This window comes from Erithacus rubecula (genome assembly GCF_903797595.1).
Source record: "Erithacus rubecula genome assembly, contig: SUPER_Z_unloc_6, whole genome shotgun sequence".
NCBI lineage: Eukaryota > Metazoa > Chordata > Aves > Passeriformes > Muscicapidae > Erithacus > Erithacus rubecula.
Genome location: NW_027635650.1, coordinates 830,700 through 848,013, shown reverse-complemented (window position 1 = coordinate 848,013; position 17,314 = coordinate 830,700). Strand labels below are relative to the sequence as shown.

The window sequence follows — 17,314 nt, the reverse complement described above, 5'->3', positions numbered from 1 at the left end:
AGACAAATCTTCATCCCTGTGCTGCTTATGTCCTTGCTTTATAATGAAAGTAGTAGCTTCATTCCAGAGTTTTACTTCTGAGAGTTTTTAAGTTTTTCAGCTAAACCAGGAATATACTTTTCGTTTTCACTTTAACTAGAAATAAGCACACTCTGCCTTCTTTCATGCTGAATCTTTTCTGAAAATAGGAATGAAATATGGCAAAAGAGAAACAAGGCAAATATATTACAGAGATTTTCTGTCTAGTGAAAAAATTTGATGTTGGAAGAAACTATATCTACAGCTTTTGCAGAAGGCACTTTTGCATGAGGGGATTTACATGCTGGAAGGTTGAAGAATTATAACATGAAGGTTTTTTTCTGTGACTCTTTAAGTCAGGTTCCAATATTAAGAGGTTCTACTCTGCATATAATGTATTACTACTTGAATTTTTTTTTGGTAATTACGCAGATCAGTACAGCATCACTTGGAATTGCCTTCTTAGAAAAGGCATGGATTTAGAAAAGCTTTTGCCCTGTATATGGCAAAAGGCTGTCAAAACTGTTGCTAAGAGTTTCAGCCTTAGACATTAAGTCATAGAAAGAAGTCACTTACTTTCTTTTATTATCTTTTAAAGAGAATGTTTGACTTTCCAAAATGGAATGAAGATGGAAGAGAGTCAAAATAAATTACAGGGAATTAAGGAGAATTTCTGTACTGTATCTATAAAAGATGAAGAGGTATCATCCTGTTGTTTCATACTGTATATTATACAAGTAGTTATTCTACGTTATGTGTGGTTTTATTCACCTGCAAGTTATCTTACTGAGTTCTTTTCATATTTGCCAAATATTTTGAATTTTTATGTTTCCAATATTAGAATGTATTTGTATTATTTGTGGGGTGGATGCTATTTTTAGGAATCTCCAGTCTGACCAGCTGTTTCTCCTGGTACCTGATGTGTTTGCATTTTTGTAGATACTTGTTACACTAGGAATAAAAATTAATCAGAACAGGAAGCCATGTTACTAGCATGGGAAAGGGAAAGCTACAAACGTGTTCTGGGATTTGGGGGACCAGCTTGGCTTTTTTATAAAGAAGTCAAATCTACTTTTTCCTCCATTTTTCAAAATTTTGAAAAACAAACTTTCAGTAAAATAAATTAGGATTGTACTTGGTTGGGAATTGTAAGTTAAGACACACTGTACATTCCACTGACTCAGTCGGAAGTTGTGTAACACTGTATTTTACCCTGTATTGAGCAAAGCTTTGTGTGTGCAGTGTTAATGTCAAGTGATTTCTTTCCTAAGAGCTCCTATGTTGGTTTAGAATTAAGTTATTTCAAGATTTTGAAGAAGCTTTGAATGTACAGTAATGTTAAAATAAATTTACTAACCATTCTGTTGTGATAAATATTGTTTCAGTACTTCCTGTTGCCTGTTGAGTTAGAATTTAGCAAGCCCAACAATGGCAGATCTGATTGTGTTAAGATTCCGTCATGCTTACAACTAAAGGAGGTATTAAATTTAACTCCAGTCACTATAGATGATGAAGACCTTTGCAAACAGGTGATCAGAGAAGGTGAGGGTTGGTTTTAAGTGCTTGACCTGATTTTCCTTTCATTTGAACACATTTAACACAATGAAGCTCTTCTATATTAAGTTCACTTAAAAATTCACAGATTATCAGATGAGAATTTCAGTGGATGAACTAGGAACTATGTTACACCCAAATTTCTGGTATTAGAAATATCTTCTTAAGGAGTAGTAAACTACTTACCACTTAATTTAGTCGAGGATTGTGTTGTAATCTTGAACACAAATGTAATATAAACTGTGGTTTGTGATATATAATCAACATAGCTATAGTCATTTGCTCTTGTGTTCTGTGACATGTTTTTAAGTTTACTTTCAGATTAAATCCCTAAGAGGATTATATGCAGAACAATTATACTATAAAAAAATGCTTTTGTTGCATTGTAATTGCGAATACAAAAGCACATTTCTGAATGAAAAATGGTTAAATATTTCAATGGATAATAGGTTTACTCTTAATGACAGTAACAGTTTCTTTAAAGGAATTTTAGAAAAATTGCTAAATGCTTTTAGGCTTCTGATAAATACAACTTCAATGACAGTTATTGGTTAATAGATTCATTTGTATGACAGTATTTTGTTTAGTTAAAAGAGAAAGGCATTGCCTGAGGGTTAGTTTTTTTGGGGGGGGTTTTAAGTCAAAATAAATAATTTTCTACTTTTTTGGTGGACAGGAAACAGCCCAAATAAGGGAAACTTAATGCTTCTGAACATGGAGGATGTGTGCTGAATTCTCTGTCTGATAGGGCAGTTTGAAGTAATCCAGTCTCTTACTGAAGATAGAAACAAAACTTTTAAGAGTGGATATTTGACTACAACAGTTTTGTGTGCATTCCCCTGATATATTTAGTATGTCCCATGTTTCAAGCTGAGATTGCAGACATTTGAGGATTCTGTACATAAATCTGAACCTATTGGAGGTCTTTTTGTTCTGTTTTAGTCCTTTTTTAGTAGCAAAATAATCTACATACACATACTCCTAGCTAACTATATTTAGGCTACTTAATTGCTCTGAGAATCATTGTAGTCATAAGAGCTTGGAATAGTTCAGATACTGACTGTAGTATCGTGGGGGGGCATTTTTTGTCACTTAAGAGACAAGACTGAGCACTGAGCTCTAATCAGCTAAAGCATCTGGAGTTACTAAGCATGACTAATTTTTCATAGCAATGTATCATGCATGGAGGTTCAATAAAAAGACTGAAAGCTCTGACAGGAAAAATTAATCAATGGTTAATTTATGCCACCTTTTTAACATCTGTTTTCAGATCTCAAAGCAGAAATTACATACAAAATAGAAATTTCCAAATACTGTGCCATTCCACAAGATGTTTGCTCCAGTATTAGCACAAGTATGTTGGAATTCTGTAAGTCAGGTAGGAAGATTTTAAATCAAGGGGTAATATTTGAAATAAATTCTTCAAGTAGTTTTTCAAATATTCTGTTTGTGGGAAAACATGTACCACATAGGTAAGATTCACTATTACTTTGTACTCGTACCATAAGGAGGTAGAAGTGCCATACTCCTTTCTAGAGCATTATAATCTAAACACAAGCAACTTTACAATTCGTTCATGTTGCTTTTGGCTGTAAGTGATGTCTATAACTTTTGCATTTTATTAGATTTTTAGGTCTTCTTTAATCTAGCAAGTCATCTACCAAGAGAGGGCAGATGAAAGTTAAGACAGATTGATTAAAATTGTGGAGTCAAAGAGCACGGTTTAACATTTGTTAAAGTCTGATATAAATACTTTCAAAAGAGGGTGGTGAAAAATGATTAATGTAGAAGTGCTGTGTTTGTAAGTTCTGGAGATTTGAAGTTCCTGTGCAGATACTCTATTTTGAAAATGGTTCATTAATTACGTGTGATTGAGAAATTAGGCCAGAGCTGTTTTCTACAGAAATAAAATATTGAGTATCTGCTAATGTGCATTGAATCCTTGCTTCTTCTTCACCGGGATCAGCAATGCTCTGTGTGTCCATCTTTAATAGCTTGAAAACCCAAGTCATGGTGTTTATACCACGGACCAATGCTGAGCAGCTTTGCTGTCTCACTGCTCAACCTAGTCATCCAACCTTTGTTAGAGTTTCTTCTGGTTCTGGATGTAGCCTTTCAAGATAATGTACAGTCTTTGTGAGCCCTGGTATATTCACAGCTAAATTCTGTGAATTAAATTCTGTGCAAATTCTGTGGCAGAAAAATGGCTGTGCTGGTGACATTTTTCACCTTTAATTTAATGCAGGAGGGCCTGGACAAAGTGTAACATTGAAGTGATCTGAGTAGTGTGTAAATACATGATTATGCACTTACATCACATCCTAATGTATATACTATCTATGAAAAATCTATGCATTGTTACATTGGACAGTAGCAGTCTTATCCGTCAGTGCTTGTTCATTTGATGTTTTCCATCTAGAAGTTACTAAAATACTCGAGATATGTTGAGTTTTCTCCAGACCAAGACCCTTCTTATTGTCTTAGTTTCAACAAGTTTGAAGTGAACTGATAACTATCACTTGCATGCTAATAGTACTAATAGTATCATGCTTCAGGTACTATATTGTAGTGTAATTTTGGTTGGAACAATCACATAGTTTCAAAGTGTCTGATATAAAAGCTCAGTGGGAACACACTAAATTCCATCCAGATAAAGTTAAACTTATTTTACAGAGATTATTGTCTATCAAGGTAAACTGTAATCTGTGTTTAGTCAGCTCTATGACTGCTCTTCTAAAGCTTACAGGCAGGAAGGACTTAAATGCAGTAGATCCAACTCTTCCCCTCTATATAATAATAATAATAAATTGACTGTGATGTCTAGGATATTGTCCATTCTTCTACAGTAGATGAGCAGTCAAGCCATCTTGAATTGTCTTTCAGTGAAAGTGGGTATGTTGATCTTTATTACCCATTGCTCTCTTAGCTCTGCTGTTGAATCAGGTAGAATTATATTGCTGGGGCACAATCAGCTTCCATCTCTCTCTTTCTTTTTTTGCTTTGTTTTATTTTCCAGGATAGATTCACATCTGTAGGATAGAGACCTCCGAATGTGTGCAGGCACTGCAAGAATACTGTTTGATAGCTGAAGTTTCTGTATTGGGTGTCAGGTTTCAGCTGAGATACCTGATGACCTTCTCCTTCTAATTAATTTTGCTCTTTGTGAGTTACCAGAAGTGAAATATGTTTGCTTGAATTCAGAGAAGAAGCAGTGATAAGGCTAAGCAGTCTTTGAGTTTGTTTAAAAAAGGCATTAAGAGACAAGATAGTTCTGTGAGTCAGCAATGTTCTGAGAAGGGGAACGTTACTCTGAGTGTAGGCAGAGTTTAACTAATGTAGTTGATAAAAAAAATTCCAGTCTCAAAGGCAGAAATAACTAGACAAGAACAAATATTCATAATATTGCTCAAAGAGAAGGTAAAGTTCTTTCTAGATATGGTAAGTATTTTTGCTGTCCTAAGATCAGCTTTTGCCCTGTTCAAAGTAAAGTCCTAAAATTGCTGTTCCTCACAAAAATTGGTTTGCGAGCTGAAGTTCACAGCGTAAGTTCATTGAACCTTTTTTGTTGTAAGTAAGTGGGAAAGAAGTTATACTGACTGAAGTATGTTGCCTTCTTTTGTACCCACTATTATTTCTTACCTTTTTTTCACTGCTTTTCTAATATGGTTGTGTCCTCTGGCTATCAGTGTTCCTTATCCTTCCTGCCTAACAATCGCCTTGTTGGTCCTTCAAGGAGAAGCTGTGAGCAGCTGGCAGGTGATTTGTAGCCTGCTTTGTGCCAGTTGGCCAGGCAATGTGGGTATGGTGATGGCATCTGCTTACTGCCTGATGGAATGAATAGGGAATTCATTATAAATGTTTTTCCTTGTGGAGTCACTGACTTATTCATGATTTTTCTGCCTTAGTTTTCACAGAACATTGAACAATGTGTTTTTTGTGATTTCTGCTTTCTGGTTAATGGAATGCCAGAGAGATTGATACCAGGGTAATCATATGAACTACCAAAATCAATGAAGTCACAAATTTGTAATGAGACTTCAATAAAACCCAATAATCATTAATATGTCCATATTTAATGTGGTTGGGAGGGGAAAAAAAGAGAATGTTTAAAATGACTTGTAGAGGACTTTTAATGTGCCAGGTTTGTTTGTATACTGCTTTTAAAAAACAAACCTGCTGTTATAATTAATTTCAGTGATCATCCCTTGAAATTTCAATGAGTACTAATTCTGCTTGAAGGAGTAATTTTTTCATTAAAATCCTGTTTTTGAAGTTCCTGAGGGTGTTCTTACAGCCATCACAGTATTGCCTTTAGTCTCTCTCCCATTTAATTAATTTCATTTATGGAGGATTATCTAAGAAGGCCAACAGGCATGAATATCAAAATCTCAACCGTGATACCTGATGACTTAATTATAAAAATAATCTTATATATGAAGCCTATGTACCCATAACTACATCAAGGGAATGTGATCTACGATTGTTTCCCCAAACTGTCAGCAATTAGCTGTGAAGTATTTGGGGTACATAGTTTTTGAATTGTCCTATGAAAACAATTTCTGTTTTAATACAGAACTTCACTAGTATAAGATTCATAAGCATGTGTATTTCATTCTCAAGTAGCTTTGTGATTTTGATTTTTATTTTTGTTTTGGCTGGGGCTTTATGCAATTTCCAGCTGAATATATTCCATATTTGAAAGATGAAATGGAAGTGCCTTTAACTCCTCCATGCAGACAAGAAAGGTCATGGGTTAATTTTCTGTGCAGAGGACTTCAAGAAGAACCTATTTCTCTCTCTGGTAAAAGGTAATGAAACCTTGGAAGTGACAAATTCCATCATAAATCCTCAAAATTATTGAAAAAACAACTTCAGTGTATTTATGAATTGGTACATACATTCTTTGAGCTGCATATATTGTGTTTTGTGTGCAAGAGTGGCGGAATGTGTAGTCCATATGTGTGGTTTTCTAGAGGAGCCTGGAAAAGGGAAGGAAGTTGCTTCCCTAGACCTCTTTCTCTGGGAGGATGTAATAGCCTGAAAATCCAGTCTTCTTTTTGCAGTAGACAACAATAAAAATTTAAAGTATTTAGCAAGTATGTGTATGGGCACATCCATGTATTTATACCTGTGGCAAGCACATATGCTGCACAAGGGTCATGTGCAAAATGAAGAGATACAGTAAGAGAGTATTGTCTATTTTGGAGGTATCCTCCAATAACAGATTTCAGGCCTTTTCTTGCCAATTTAGGATTAGGATTGCTCCATCTTTTCATTCTCATCTTTTTTGAGACTAGAATTTCTTGCCTTACTGTCTTTCTAACGTGTGCGGGAAGAATTTCAATATTCCTTTGGGGCAGGAGCCATGGTCTAGACAGAATTCTCATTCAATGCTGCTTTACTTCAAGACTCAGCCTTAATGGCTCCTCCTCTCATTCTTTCCTATTGTCCTCTGTACTGATAGGAAAAGAAATTTAATGACCGAGTGAATGGATGAATGAAGTGAAGATTTAAATACAAAGTATATCTTTAAAAGATTGTTTTATAGAAATCAAAATTCAACAGATAATTCTGCTAAACTTCATACCAGCAAATTTTTTTATGTTCTTCATAGTATTTTAATTGCAGAGCCTTCTAGGGAATTCTTAGAATCTTTGGTATGGCAATCAGAGAAGTATCGGGATAATATGAGCTCTCTTTTGCTTGTCGGTAAGGATTTCTAATTGATGATCAATTTCTAACTGATGTTTACAAGTTCCATGTACATGGAGAAATAAAGCATAAAAGACAATGTTATATTACAGAGCGCTTATTTTGAGTCATTGAAGTTTATCCAATTACTGTAACCCTGTGAAGTTTGGATAATGTGATTATTTTAGTACATATGAAAAGTTGCAGTATGGCAACATATAAGTTCATATGCCATGTATCCTTTTATGGAGGTAATTTGAATTAAGTAAGAGTTTTACTTTTTTTATGACTGTGTTCACTTTTATTATATACAATAACTAATAGCTGAAATCTGGTAATCTGTTGAACTCTTTCCTGTATTTGATTTTCTGTTAAATAATGTTTCAAAATACATAGCAATCAATACAATAGTGCCTCAATGGAAAATAATATTGTAACTTCACAAGAGTAGCAGAGAAGCAAAATAAATAAAACCAAAATAAGCTGCAGGCTATTCATGAAAGAATATGTGTTCCCACTATTCTTTCATTTCACTTTGTCTTCCTTTTACAAGTCTCAGGATTAAGTTATGTATATTGACTTGTTTTGTTGCCCAATTCATTTGTACATTGATTTATAGTTGAAAATAATGTATTAAATGCTCATTACTATTTCAGTTAATTGTTTTCAGGTAAGGATTATGATAAGGCTTTGTAACCATGACAACAACCCAGATGATTAACAACATAATTTGTGACTTTGTAATGCAGCTATCAGGTCTGAAAAAAAATTGACCCCCCCACCACTCATACTCACAGAGCTCGGAAAAACACACTTGCTCTGATAATTTTGACTGTGTTGCTGTTAAATCTATTGATGGACACAGAGTTACAAATGGGAGTATGAATGATAGATATATGTAATATATATATACTTAGGAGCTTTCATTTCCAAAAGGACATTCTGTTTTCATCTTTCTGGGTTACTGATATTATATGTTAATTTTTGGTTCTTTTGTAGAGCATCCAGCTGTTAGCCTCGCGCATCAGCATCGTTCACTGACAGAACTGCAGAAAGAGCTGCCAGTTGAGGTCGAAGCACCAATCCTTGGCTCACTAGAGGAGGTCTGGTGGCTTCATAGGGGTTTAAATCCAGCAGCTCTAGAAATTTTGGAACAATTTAATATGGATGGAAGTGATCCAAACAGTCTGCTTCCTACAGAAGTAGAAACATTCACACAATTTACATCATATCAAATAGAAAGTAAGTATCTTTTTTTTAAAAGTGATAAAAAGTAAAGCTAGGTACTTTAACAGAGAATCACCCAGGAAATTACCTATCTCCAAGAATAAGGGAAATTTTTTATATCGTATTCTTAAGAAAAATAATTTTACATTGAAATGAAGGAGGGACACTACTGTAGTTGAGGTGTACTTTCACTAACTGAGAACAATTTGTAGGAACGAAAGTGCTGAACTACACAAACTCATCTTTTTTATTACTGAGCAGATGAAGAATAGCCTTCACCAGTAATTTTTAAATAAAATAGTTTCATACAGAAGAATTTCTTAAGAAATGGTAGTTTTGCTTTGGAATATTTTAATACAGCAGGTATTCACATAGTCCTACCTGCACAAGGTCAGTAGGGGGAGTATGTTACAGTGAAAATTCCTTATTTTGTGATGCTGTAGAGGGGTTTTTTATGCAGAATATTAAAATTTGAGCAACTCATCACTTCAGAATTTCTCATGGACATTTTTGCATACTTATAATCAAAATTCAACACAAAATACGAAAAGTTACTCAGATTTTGTTGTATAAATAGGGCCAGACTGCAAGGCACCAGTTGTGGTTGTAGAACTCCCCAGATTGACAATAACATGATATATTGTGAAGCACATAAACACTACTCATGCCAGAACATTCCCAATTAACTGCTTTTTACATTTCTTTAATTTCTTAGCTGCTGTGTTTCAGATGGATGTGCTGCCATAGTGCAAAAAGCCTGTAATTCAAGTGAAGCGTATCTTCAGAGGGAACTGTTTGAATTCTTAATTTTTCCCTCTAAAAAACAAAAAAGTCAGTTTTCTTCCTAATGAAATGTGTTGCATCCTACTTCATAGAAATCTAACAGCAATAAATCCTATGTAGATGGTGAAAACTTCAAGCAATAGAATGGCCTTTTGTGTCTTAATATTGTACATTTTTACTTAGGACTAGTCAGTGCAAGTTTTCTGAGAAGGGATCCTTAGTGATCTGAGAAGGCAGAAAGAGGTTTTTAAAAATGCCTTCTCTACAAACCATCCAAAGTCCTTAACTTGGAGAGGAGAGAGAAAAGACAAAAATGTATGTCACAGCAAAGAAATTGAATTGTGTTTTTTCAGGATGGCTTGAAGAGAAGAATTCTGTGACAAACCAACAGCTGCTTTCTGCTGAAAGACATCAGTCAGAAAAAGTAGTTAATCCTAACCTGTCACTGCAGATTCAAAGGCAGTACTTTGACATGAGTGCTGCGTCATCTGCCAAAATTCACAGTACAAATACATCTGTGGAAGAGCCTACTGGAGGAAGCACAAGAAAGATTAAGACAGAAGAGGCAATTCATTTCTTAAACCAAGAAAAGGAAACCCCCAAACTATCTGTATCAGACAGCTGTAAAGGTGTGTCATTTAAGCTAGACAACTCATCCTGTAGTGGAAAGCCTGCATCACTTGCTTCTAAGTGGGCCAACGATGATTCTGACCTCAACAACTTTATTATGATGAGATCTAGACATACCAGAGTCACCCAAAGAGAGGAAAAATGTTATGTCGATAGACCTGAGAAAGGTATGGAAACCAGTTTATTCTGCCATTTTTCCAGATTTAATTCTTCTCTATTTCACCAGTTGTAGTACATGCTGGTTTGTCCTACTCAATGATTTGAAATAAATTGGCAGCATTTTTATGATCTTAAATGTGGCTGAATTTTTAGCTGAGTGTTTTATCTTTTGTTGTTTTCCTTGAGATATATTAGAGGATTTTGGTTGGTTGGTTTATTGGGGGCGGGGGCGGTGTGCTTTTTTTTTTGGGACAGAATTTTTTGTGGGGGAGTATGAAGTGGTATTTCATAGAATAAGTATTTGAGTTTATTCCTATTCTGGCGAAGTAATTCTAAATGATACTTACTTCAGGAGATCTCTTCCATCCATATGTTCTGAATTGGATCCCCTGGCCACTTTGGAGAAGTAGTAATCCTTAAATTCATTGTTTTTATCAAATAGTAAATCAGTGCTCTCACTTAGCTCTCATTGTACTCTCGCTGTACTTGCTCTCACTGTAGCTTAGAAAATGAGCAGGAGTTGTTCATTTGAGCCAGTTACCTTGATGCAAACCCCATCAAACCATCAAATCACAAAAAATACAGCATTAGGGAAACATGCAGTTGTTAGGGAAAATGGAAAATTGTTGGTAGGCTTGTTCTTGTTGATGGCAGTACTTGTGAAAGAGCATCAGGCTATATGTTCAACACAGAAGATTTCCAAAATAGCAAAGAGGAAAAAAAAAGTAAATAATTTTCTTTTTTTTTTTTCTTTTTTTTTTCTTTTTTTTTTGATAAGTATATGTGACATAAAATAGCAAGTGACAGTGGCATACCTGCAAATTCACTTTTCAGGATAGAATTATATGAGGAAAAAAATTGAAAAATTTTTTGGAGTTGTATAGCAGAATTTTGACAGTAACTTCTATCTGTGTTTTAGTTAAAAAAAAAAACAAACCAACTTGTTGCATAAAAGCCTCAGTAATAATTCATTTAGAGTTGGGGTATTTCTTTAATTGTGAGCTTATGTAATCTTGTGGAAGTAATAATTTCTCGGTAAAATTCATGCGTTTCTGACACCGTCGGAGGTGTATACAATTTTTCATGGCGTCAGAAAACAATAATCCGAATTTTAGGAGACCGAGGTACCTGAAGTTTTTTGCTGCCATCTAGTGAACCCTGGCCAGAACTGCATGGCCTTGCACAAGGAGTCCGAATGTATTGAAAGACAAGCTGTCGCATTCACGAATAGGGTTGGGAAGGGTTAAGAAGATTCTATGAAGATTAGGATCTGTGTACCCCAGTGTTGCAGATCAGTTACACGTGATATATAGAGAACCCATTAAAATACGGGGATCTGTGATAAACTGCATCAATGTAGAAATGATGCAAATCACTACATCCTTTCTCAATGAAGAAAAGTTTTTATCAAGGGTCATTCTAACTCTATCTGAAAATGAGAAAGGCTAGCAGTGCTTGTAGGCCTCTGCATTGTTTGATTTATTTTTTTAAAGATATCATATGTAACGTTTAGAAAATATACAAAAGAGAAGTAGTAGAAACAATTCAGTGATCCAATTTTGAACCCCAGATATCTTTTCAAAATAAGTGAAGTTATCTAAGTTAAGTTTAATAAAAATTCAGTTTTTCTTTTCCTTCTGTCTCTATATTGTTACTTTGTTTTCTGAGGAAAGTGGCATTCTTAAGTAGAAAAATCAATAATATTTAGAAGAATATTTTTATTAATTAAGAAAACCTCTCACAGAAAAATGGTCAGAAATAAATATATAAAAGAAACTCTGTGGCCAGAAGTTGCAGCTCATGCATCATTAGGTATCAGGAAGAAGGGAATGCCACTTAGAAATATTAACAACTAGAAGATAGGAGAAAAACGATTTTCAATATGCAATTTTTTTTTTCCCTATTTGTAACTTCTGTGTTCTTTCTTCATGGCTAACCTTTTCTACTTACACTTACTGATGTATTTTTTATAGTTTGAGCTCCTCATGGTCAGCACCAGCTTTTCTATTGTGTATGTTTTTTCTCCATATAAAGGCATATTAAGTTTCCTATGGATCTGTATTATAGAGCAATAGAACCAGCTCCTTAATTTTCCCAGCTCTGTATTTCTGCCCTTTGGAAGAGCAATCTGGTGGTGCCTGACTTCCTGGGCTGTGTAGGCAGGCAGGGCCTAATCTGTTTTTGTGTCTTGTGGATTTTTGTACTGTGTAAGTATAATATGAAAACAATAAAGAATTAATTATGAGAAAATGTATGTGTCACAGAAGCAACTTAATTTGAAAGTATTTTTGCACATAGAATTATTTATATAACAGTTTTCTTATTGAGCTGCTTTTGTGATATTTATAGCTAAATATTCACTTGTTGTTTCATTATTTAGTGGTACAGCATGAAGAACAGCTTACGCATTTTCACAAAGAGGATGATTCTTTTTGTGAGACTGTAATAACAGAGAAAAAAACCCAAGAGAATAAAGACATTATCACTGTCAATATTCAACCATCAGGTATACACTGGTTTTGGAACTGCTTTACCTTTTCCCAGCTAACAAGTGACAGGACCAGAGGAAAAGGCATCAAGCTGCACCAGATGAGGTTTAGATTGGATATTAGGAAAAACTTTGTCATTGGAGGAGTAGTCAGGCATTGGTCAGCAGTGGCTTCCCAAGGTAGTGGTGGACTTACCATCCCTGGAAGTGTTAAAAAATCTGACCATTTGGTAGCTGGGGACATGGTTTAGTGGTGAACATGTTGGTACTGGGTTAACAATTGAACTCAATGATCTTAGTTATTGAATTATTCTATATCGTTTTGCAACACAATTTTATACTAAATGGTATTGCTCAGACAAACAGAAATTATTAGACTTAGTCTCTTTGTTGCTGAAAGTATTGCAAGTAGAGGGATCTTTATTTTGGCACAGAGGTGAGAACAGGCTATGGAGCTTCATCTTAAGACTAGAGCCAACTGCATGCAAGGTAAAAAGAGTAACTCAGACTTTGAGTTCAAAATTAGCAGGCATGGACTCTCTCGATGCCAGTCCTTCCATTTATTATTCTGCACATTTTTGTCTGAGTAAATGAGAAATGGATGGAAGAAATCAGTAGTCATTTTGGTAGAAAAGGTCTTTAACACAGTAGAAATCAACTGTGGATTTAGCTCATACATGACTGGGCCTTACCCCTTGAACTCAGCCTGTTGTATGAGGCATTGTATCAAAGAACATAACTGACAACACTTTCCTCATGCAGTAGAAATGTTAGAGGAGAACCTAGAACATATTTATCCAAGCTATTATACAGCCTGAAATTAAAAATACCCAGCCCTAGGAAGTCATAGGCGCAGCACAGATTAGTTTGGTTTTCTGTGGAAGTGCATTCATTCCAGCTGTGTTCTTAATAGGATTTTCTGTCACAGAACCCATGAAAGAGTGGAGCAGTCTTTTTGTCTGTTCTCACCTGAGATGGGAATCATATCTTTAAGCTTATTTTTTATATTTTTTTTCCCTAAAACATTTTGGAGCAAAATTCCTTTAATGCAACTTAGGAGAAAAACTAAAGCATTTCTGCAGTCAAAAAAAAAAATTAGCATTTTGAAAATTACTATGATGTAGAAGCAGGCTGCTGTAGATCAGTTGAATAGTAGAACAATCAATGTGAGTCACAGGAGTAGAAATACTAACTTCTTCTCAGGGGATTTGATCATATTATGAAATGCATGGAACAGTGTGGTTACCTGCTGTGAGGATCAGGTGATTGCTATCCTTCAGGAGGCTCTGTGGCAAGTAACTTTTTCCCAGTAATGTTGTAGCTTTCTTGAACAAGATAAAGTTGTTTTGCTAGGTCTTTTGAATATTTGTGTCCAGTAGTGCTATGTGAAACCAAACTTCATTATTATGTTTTGTTCATTGTCTTATCCAGAAAGCCAGTGCCAGGCATACTGCCTCTTGGAAGAAGTAGCCATTCCTGTACTAAAAGATTTGATACATCTGGGTGTACTTGCTTCTGTTACTTGGAGCTTTGACAGTATTAAATTTGATCACACAAGATTTTTTTTAAAACAGCAAGAGAAAGTGGTATGTGATAATTTTAAACAAGGTAAGTCTTTTAAAAAACTTATTTTCTTCTTTGAAACTAATACTGATTTAATTGGTGACACAAAATTCAAACTGTTTTATTAACTAATGCTAAATCTTTTAACAGTTTATTTTATAGAGTTACAACAGGTGATTTCCTCTTTTATTTTGAAAATGTCTCCTCATTGTTCAACATTACATTGATTTAACCTCAATATTGCAATACAAAATTATTTTAATTGGATTTAAATTTAAAAGATTTTATGTATGCTTCAGAAATGTTTCTATAGCAAACAATGTTTAATATTTTTTCATGCTGGATTGAAAGGAGTTTGCATGGTTTTGTTGATTCTTTTCTTTCACTAGCTGTATTTTATCATACCTGCGTGATGCCAAATACTGTGTCCATATTAGAAATGAGGACGAAAAAATACATAATAATTTGGTTTCTTTCTGACTTCATTTTTCTCCTGTGTGGTATATGAAAGCCCTATAAAACCAGAAAAATTTCAAGAAAAGTCATCGAAGTTAGTGACCCCTTACAAAGACTTTTTGAGTGTAGAGAGAGTCAGGAAAACTTCATAACAAAATAGAGGCTGGTTTGAGGAACATTTAGAAAGTTACTTTGTATTTTGTATTATTCTTTGTGTTGTACAGCCCATAGTTACTTGCAGGGGTAACCTAGTAGGCTGTCTGCTACCTGCCAAGTTTCTATATTATGTCACAAATTATGCTATAAACTCTTGCTATCTCATTCTTTAACTTCATTACTTTCTGTGCCAATTGTAGTTTTTCTCAAAGAAAACACTAGTGACCATGAGACCACAAATGAGAGAGAAGGCAAACAAAAAACTGTAGTTGACCTTGCAGAATGAAAGCCTGTGATCTATAGAATTACCACATTAAAATTGTCAGCAGCGGCGTTCTCTTAAAGTGAAGGAGGTTACAAAAAAGCAAGCACCATCTTCACAAACATAAGGGACAAACATGATATCTATATCTATATCAGTGAATCACAGAAGGGAAAACTTCAGTGAGAAAAGTATACAGGGAATCACTACTGCTTCTCTGAAGCTAGGAAAAAAATATATGAGTCTGCATTTCAATTAAAGATTGATTTGAGGAAACTTACATCTTCTGAGATGCAGTTAACAAGCTATAGAAATTGCATTTCTCCCCAGCTAAAGCAACAGAAGGAAGTAAAAACTTTCTTGCTAGAAGTTCCACGGAAACAAGACAGAAAATATCCAGTTCATTCTTAATGAATATTTCTCTGTCTCTATTGGAGATACAAAAATCTCCCAGGCAACATACTTCTTTTATTCCCTTCCTGGTTTTAAATAGTTTTACAATATCTAATCTTATTCCACTTTACTTCAGAGTATTCTGATGTATTTGCTCCTTAATCCCTGAGTGAACACAGCAAACAATCACTTACTGTGATGGTAGAGATCTGCTAGAGGATTACTGTTCCTATGCTGGTCTTTTGTGCATCAAATATTGCCAAGTGCTCCAGTCTTTCATCCTATAATGATTTCTTACTGTTACTTTGTTTCTGAATTACCTATATCCCTCACTGAGTTTTTATGGTGATTGATGTAAAGAGCTGGATATGGTCCTTTATTAACAGAGCTGAACATTAACTTTCTATCTTTTGGTGGTGAATAGTTGCAAGATCTTTGTCTTTCATGCTGTTCCAGCTAAATCCTTCTGTATTCTGTGTCCTTAAGTTGGTTTTTCCTTCCCAAGTCCCTTGCTTGCTGTTTTGAATTACAGTTATTTTAATCCCATTACATGGAACTAGCTACTGTTTTCCTCCTAGAATGCACCTTCAGCTGTAGTAATTTATTCTTTAATATCTTCCTCAGCCTTTTTTAGCATCCTAAAGTATGTCTTTAATTATTAAATACACTTATTCTCTAGTTGAGTTTTCAAAAATTTCTGGTTTGTGATAATTACCTGTGTGCAATTCCCAAAAATGCCTCCTGTCTTCAGACTAGAAATTCCTTCCTGTTAAATCAAGTCCTATAATATATGTTCAAAATGGATACACAGTACAGAATAGAAAGTCCATAGATTTGTTTAGTGTATGTGGGGGCTAAGAAGAAGCAAATGTCATTCAAATTTACCTTCTTGAAGGTAAAGATTCTCATAATGAGATGTTAATTAGGTGCAGAAAATTGCCACACTAAAATCAGTAAGCAATGTGATTTTAATGATGTGCCCAGGGGACCTGTTACTTCCTTCTCCAGCAAGCACCATCTATCTGTACAAACCTTTAAAAAACAATGGCTTTTATGCCACTTGCTCTGGGTCAGATGACCTGAGAAATGTTATGCTATATCATAAACTATTTGGCCAGACCACCAGATCACAAGGTTAACCTTTGAAGGTTATCATGTTTAAGTGTGTTTAATGAAAAAAGGATCTTTTAGACTGACTACATATATATATACACACACACACATATATGCATGCATTTATATAAATATATATATGCACACACATATATATGTAATGTGAGTTGTGAAGTTTTATGTAGACCACACCTCTGTCTTCTATTTGCAAAGGTAAAATAGATGAGAAGGAGATCATGCTGTTCAGACACGCTGCTCTGGTACACCTGCTGGTGACAGTTCGAGATCTGCTACTAACGTGTGGCTTGGATACAGCTCTAGGTTTGTTTACAGTACTGAATAATGATACCCAGAAACTCAAAGCTTTGTGTTGTTCTGTAGACCATCCCTCATATTTGTAGCTGTGACTCTTTGCCATCAGGGTATATGCTTAATTCATGACTAATAAACTACTGTTTGTGTTAGATCATGGATTTGTTAAGAACTTCCACATATATTATATGTCTTAGTCAAATTTGGAATGTGACAATTTGTTAACCCAGTTTAATGCCTGAAATGGTAATGCTGAACCTGTCAAGTTGTTGTGCATTTTGAATTTCCAGATACCTATATCAGAATAGATCTACAAGAAGTTGAAGTCAGTGTTTATGAATGCCTTAGGGAAGTCAGACTCCCTCTGTCTTTATAGGAGATAAAGTTGCTTCAGAGCATCTACCTTCAGTCTGAACTATTCCTTAATGGATGGTGTTTCCTTAAAATTGATGTAAAATGTAAGACAACTGCCATAAACTGAACTGTAGGGAATTTTTTTTTTGTATTTC

The 17,314-nt window shown here is 34.8% G+C and overlaps 1 protein-coding gene across 1 annotated transcript in view; it reads left to right on the top strand.

Moving 5' to 3' along the window:
* Positions 1-17,314, top strand: part of SHOC1 (shortage in chiasmata 1) — a 47,958-nt gene that overhangs the window by 11,244 nt on the left and 19,400 nt on the right. Inside the window, exons 5-9 of the mRNA XM_079331637.1 lie at positions 8,263-8,505; positions 9,627-10,070; positions 12,443-12,568; positions 13,982-14,158; positions 16,707-16,814. Of these exons, the coding sequence (XP_079187763.1) occupies positions 8,263-8,505; positions 9,627-10,070; positions 12,443-12,568; positions 13,982-14,158; positions 16,707-16,814 (1,098 nt within the window). The remainder of the gene's footprint in view (positions 1-8,262; positions 8,506-9,626; positions 10,071-12,442; positions 12,569-13,981; positions 14,159-16,706; positions 16,815-17,314) is intronic.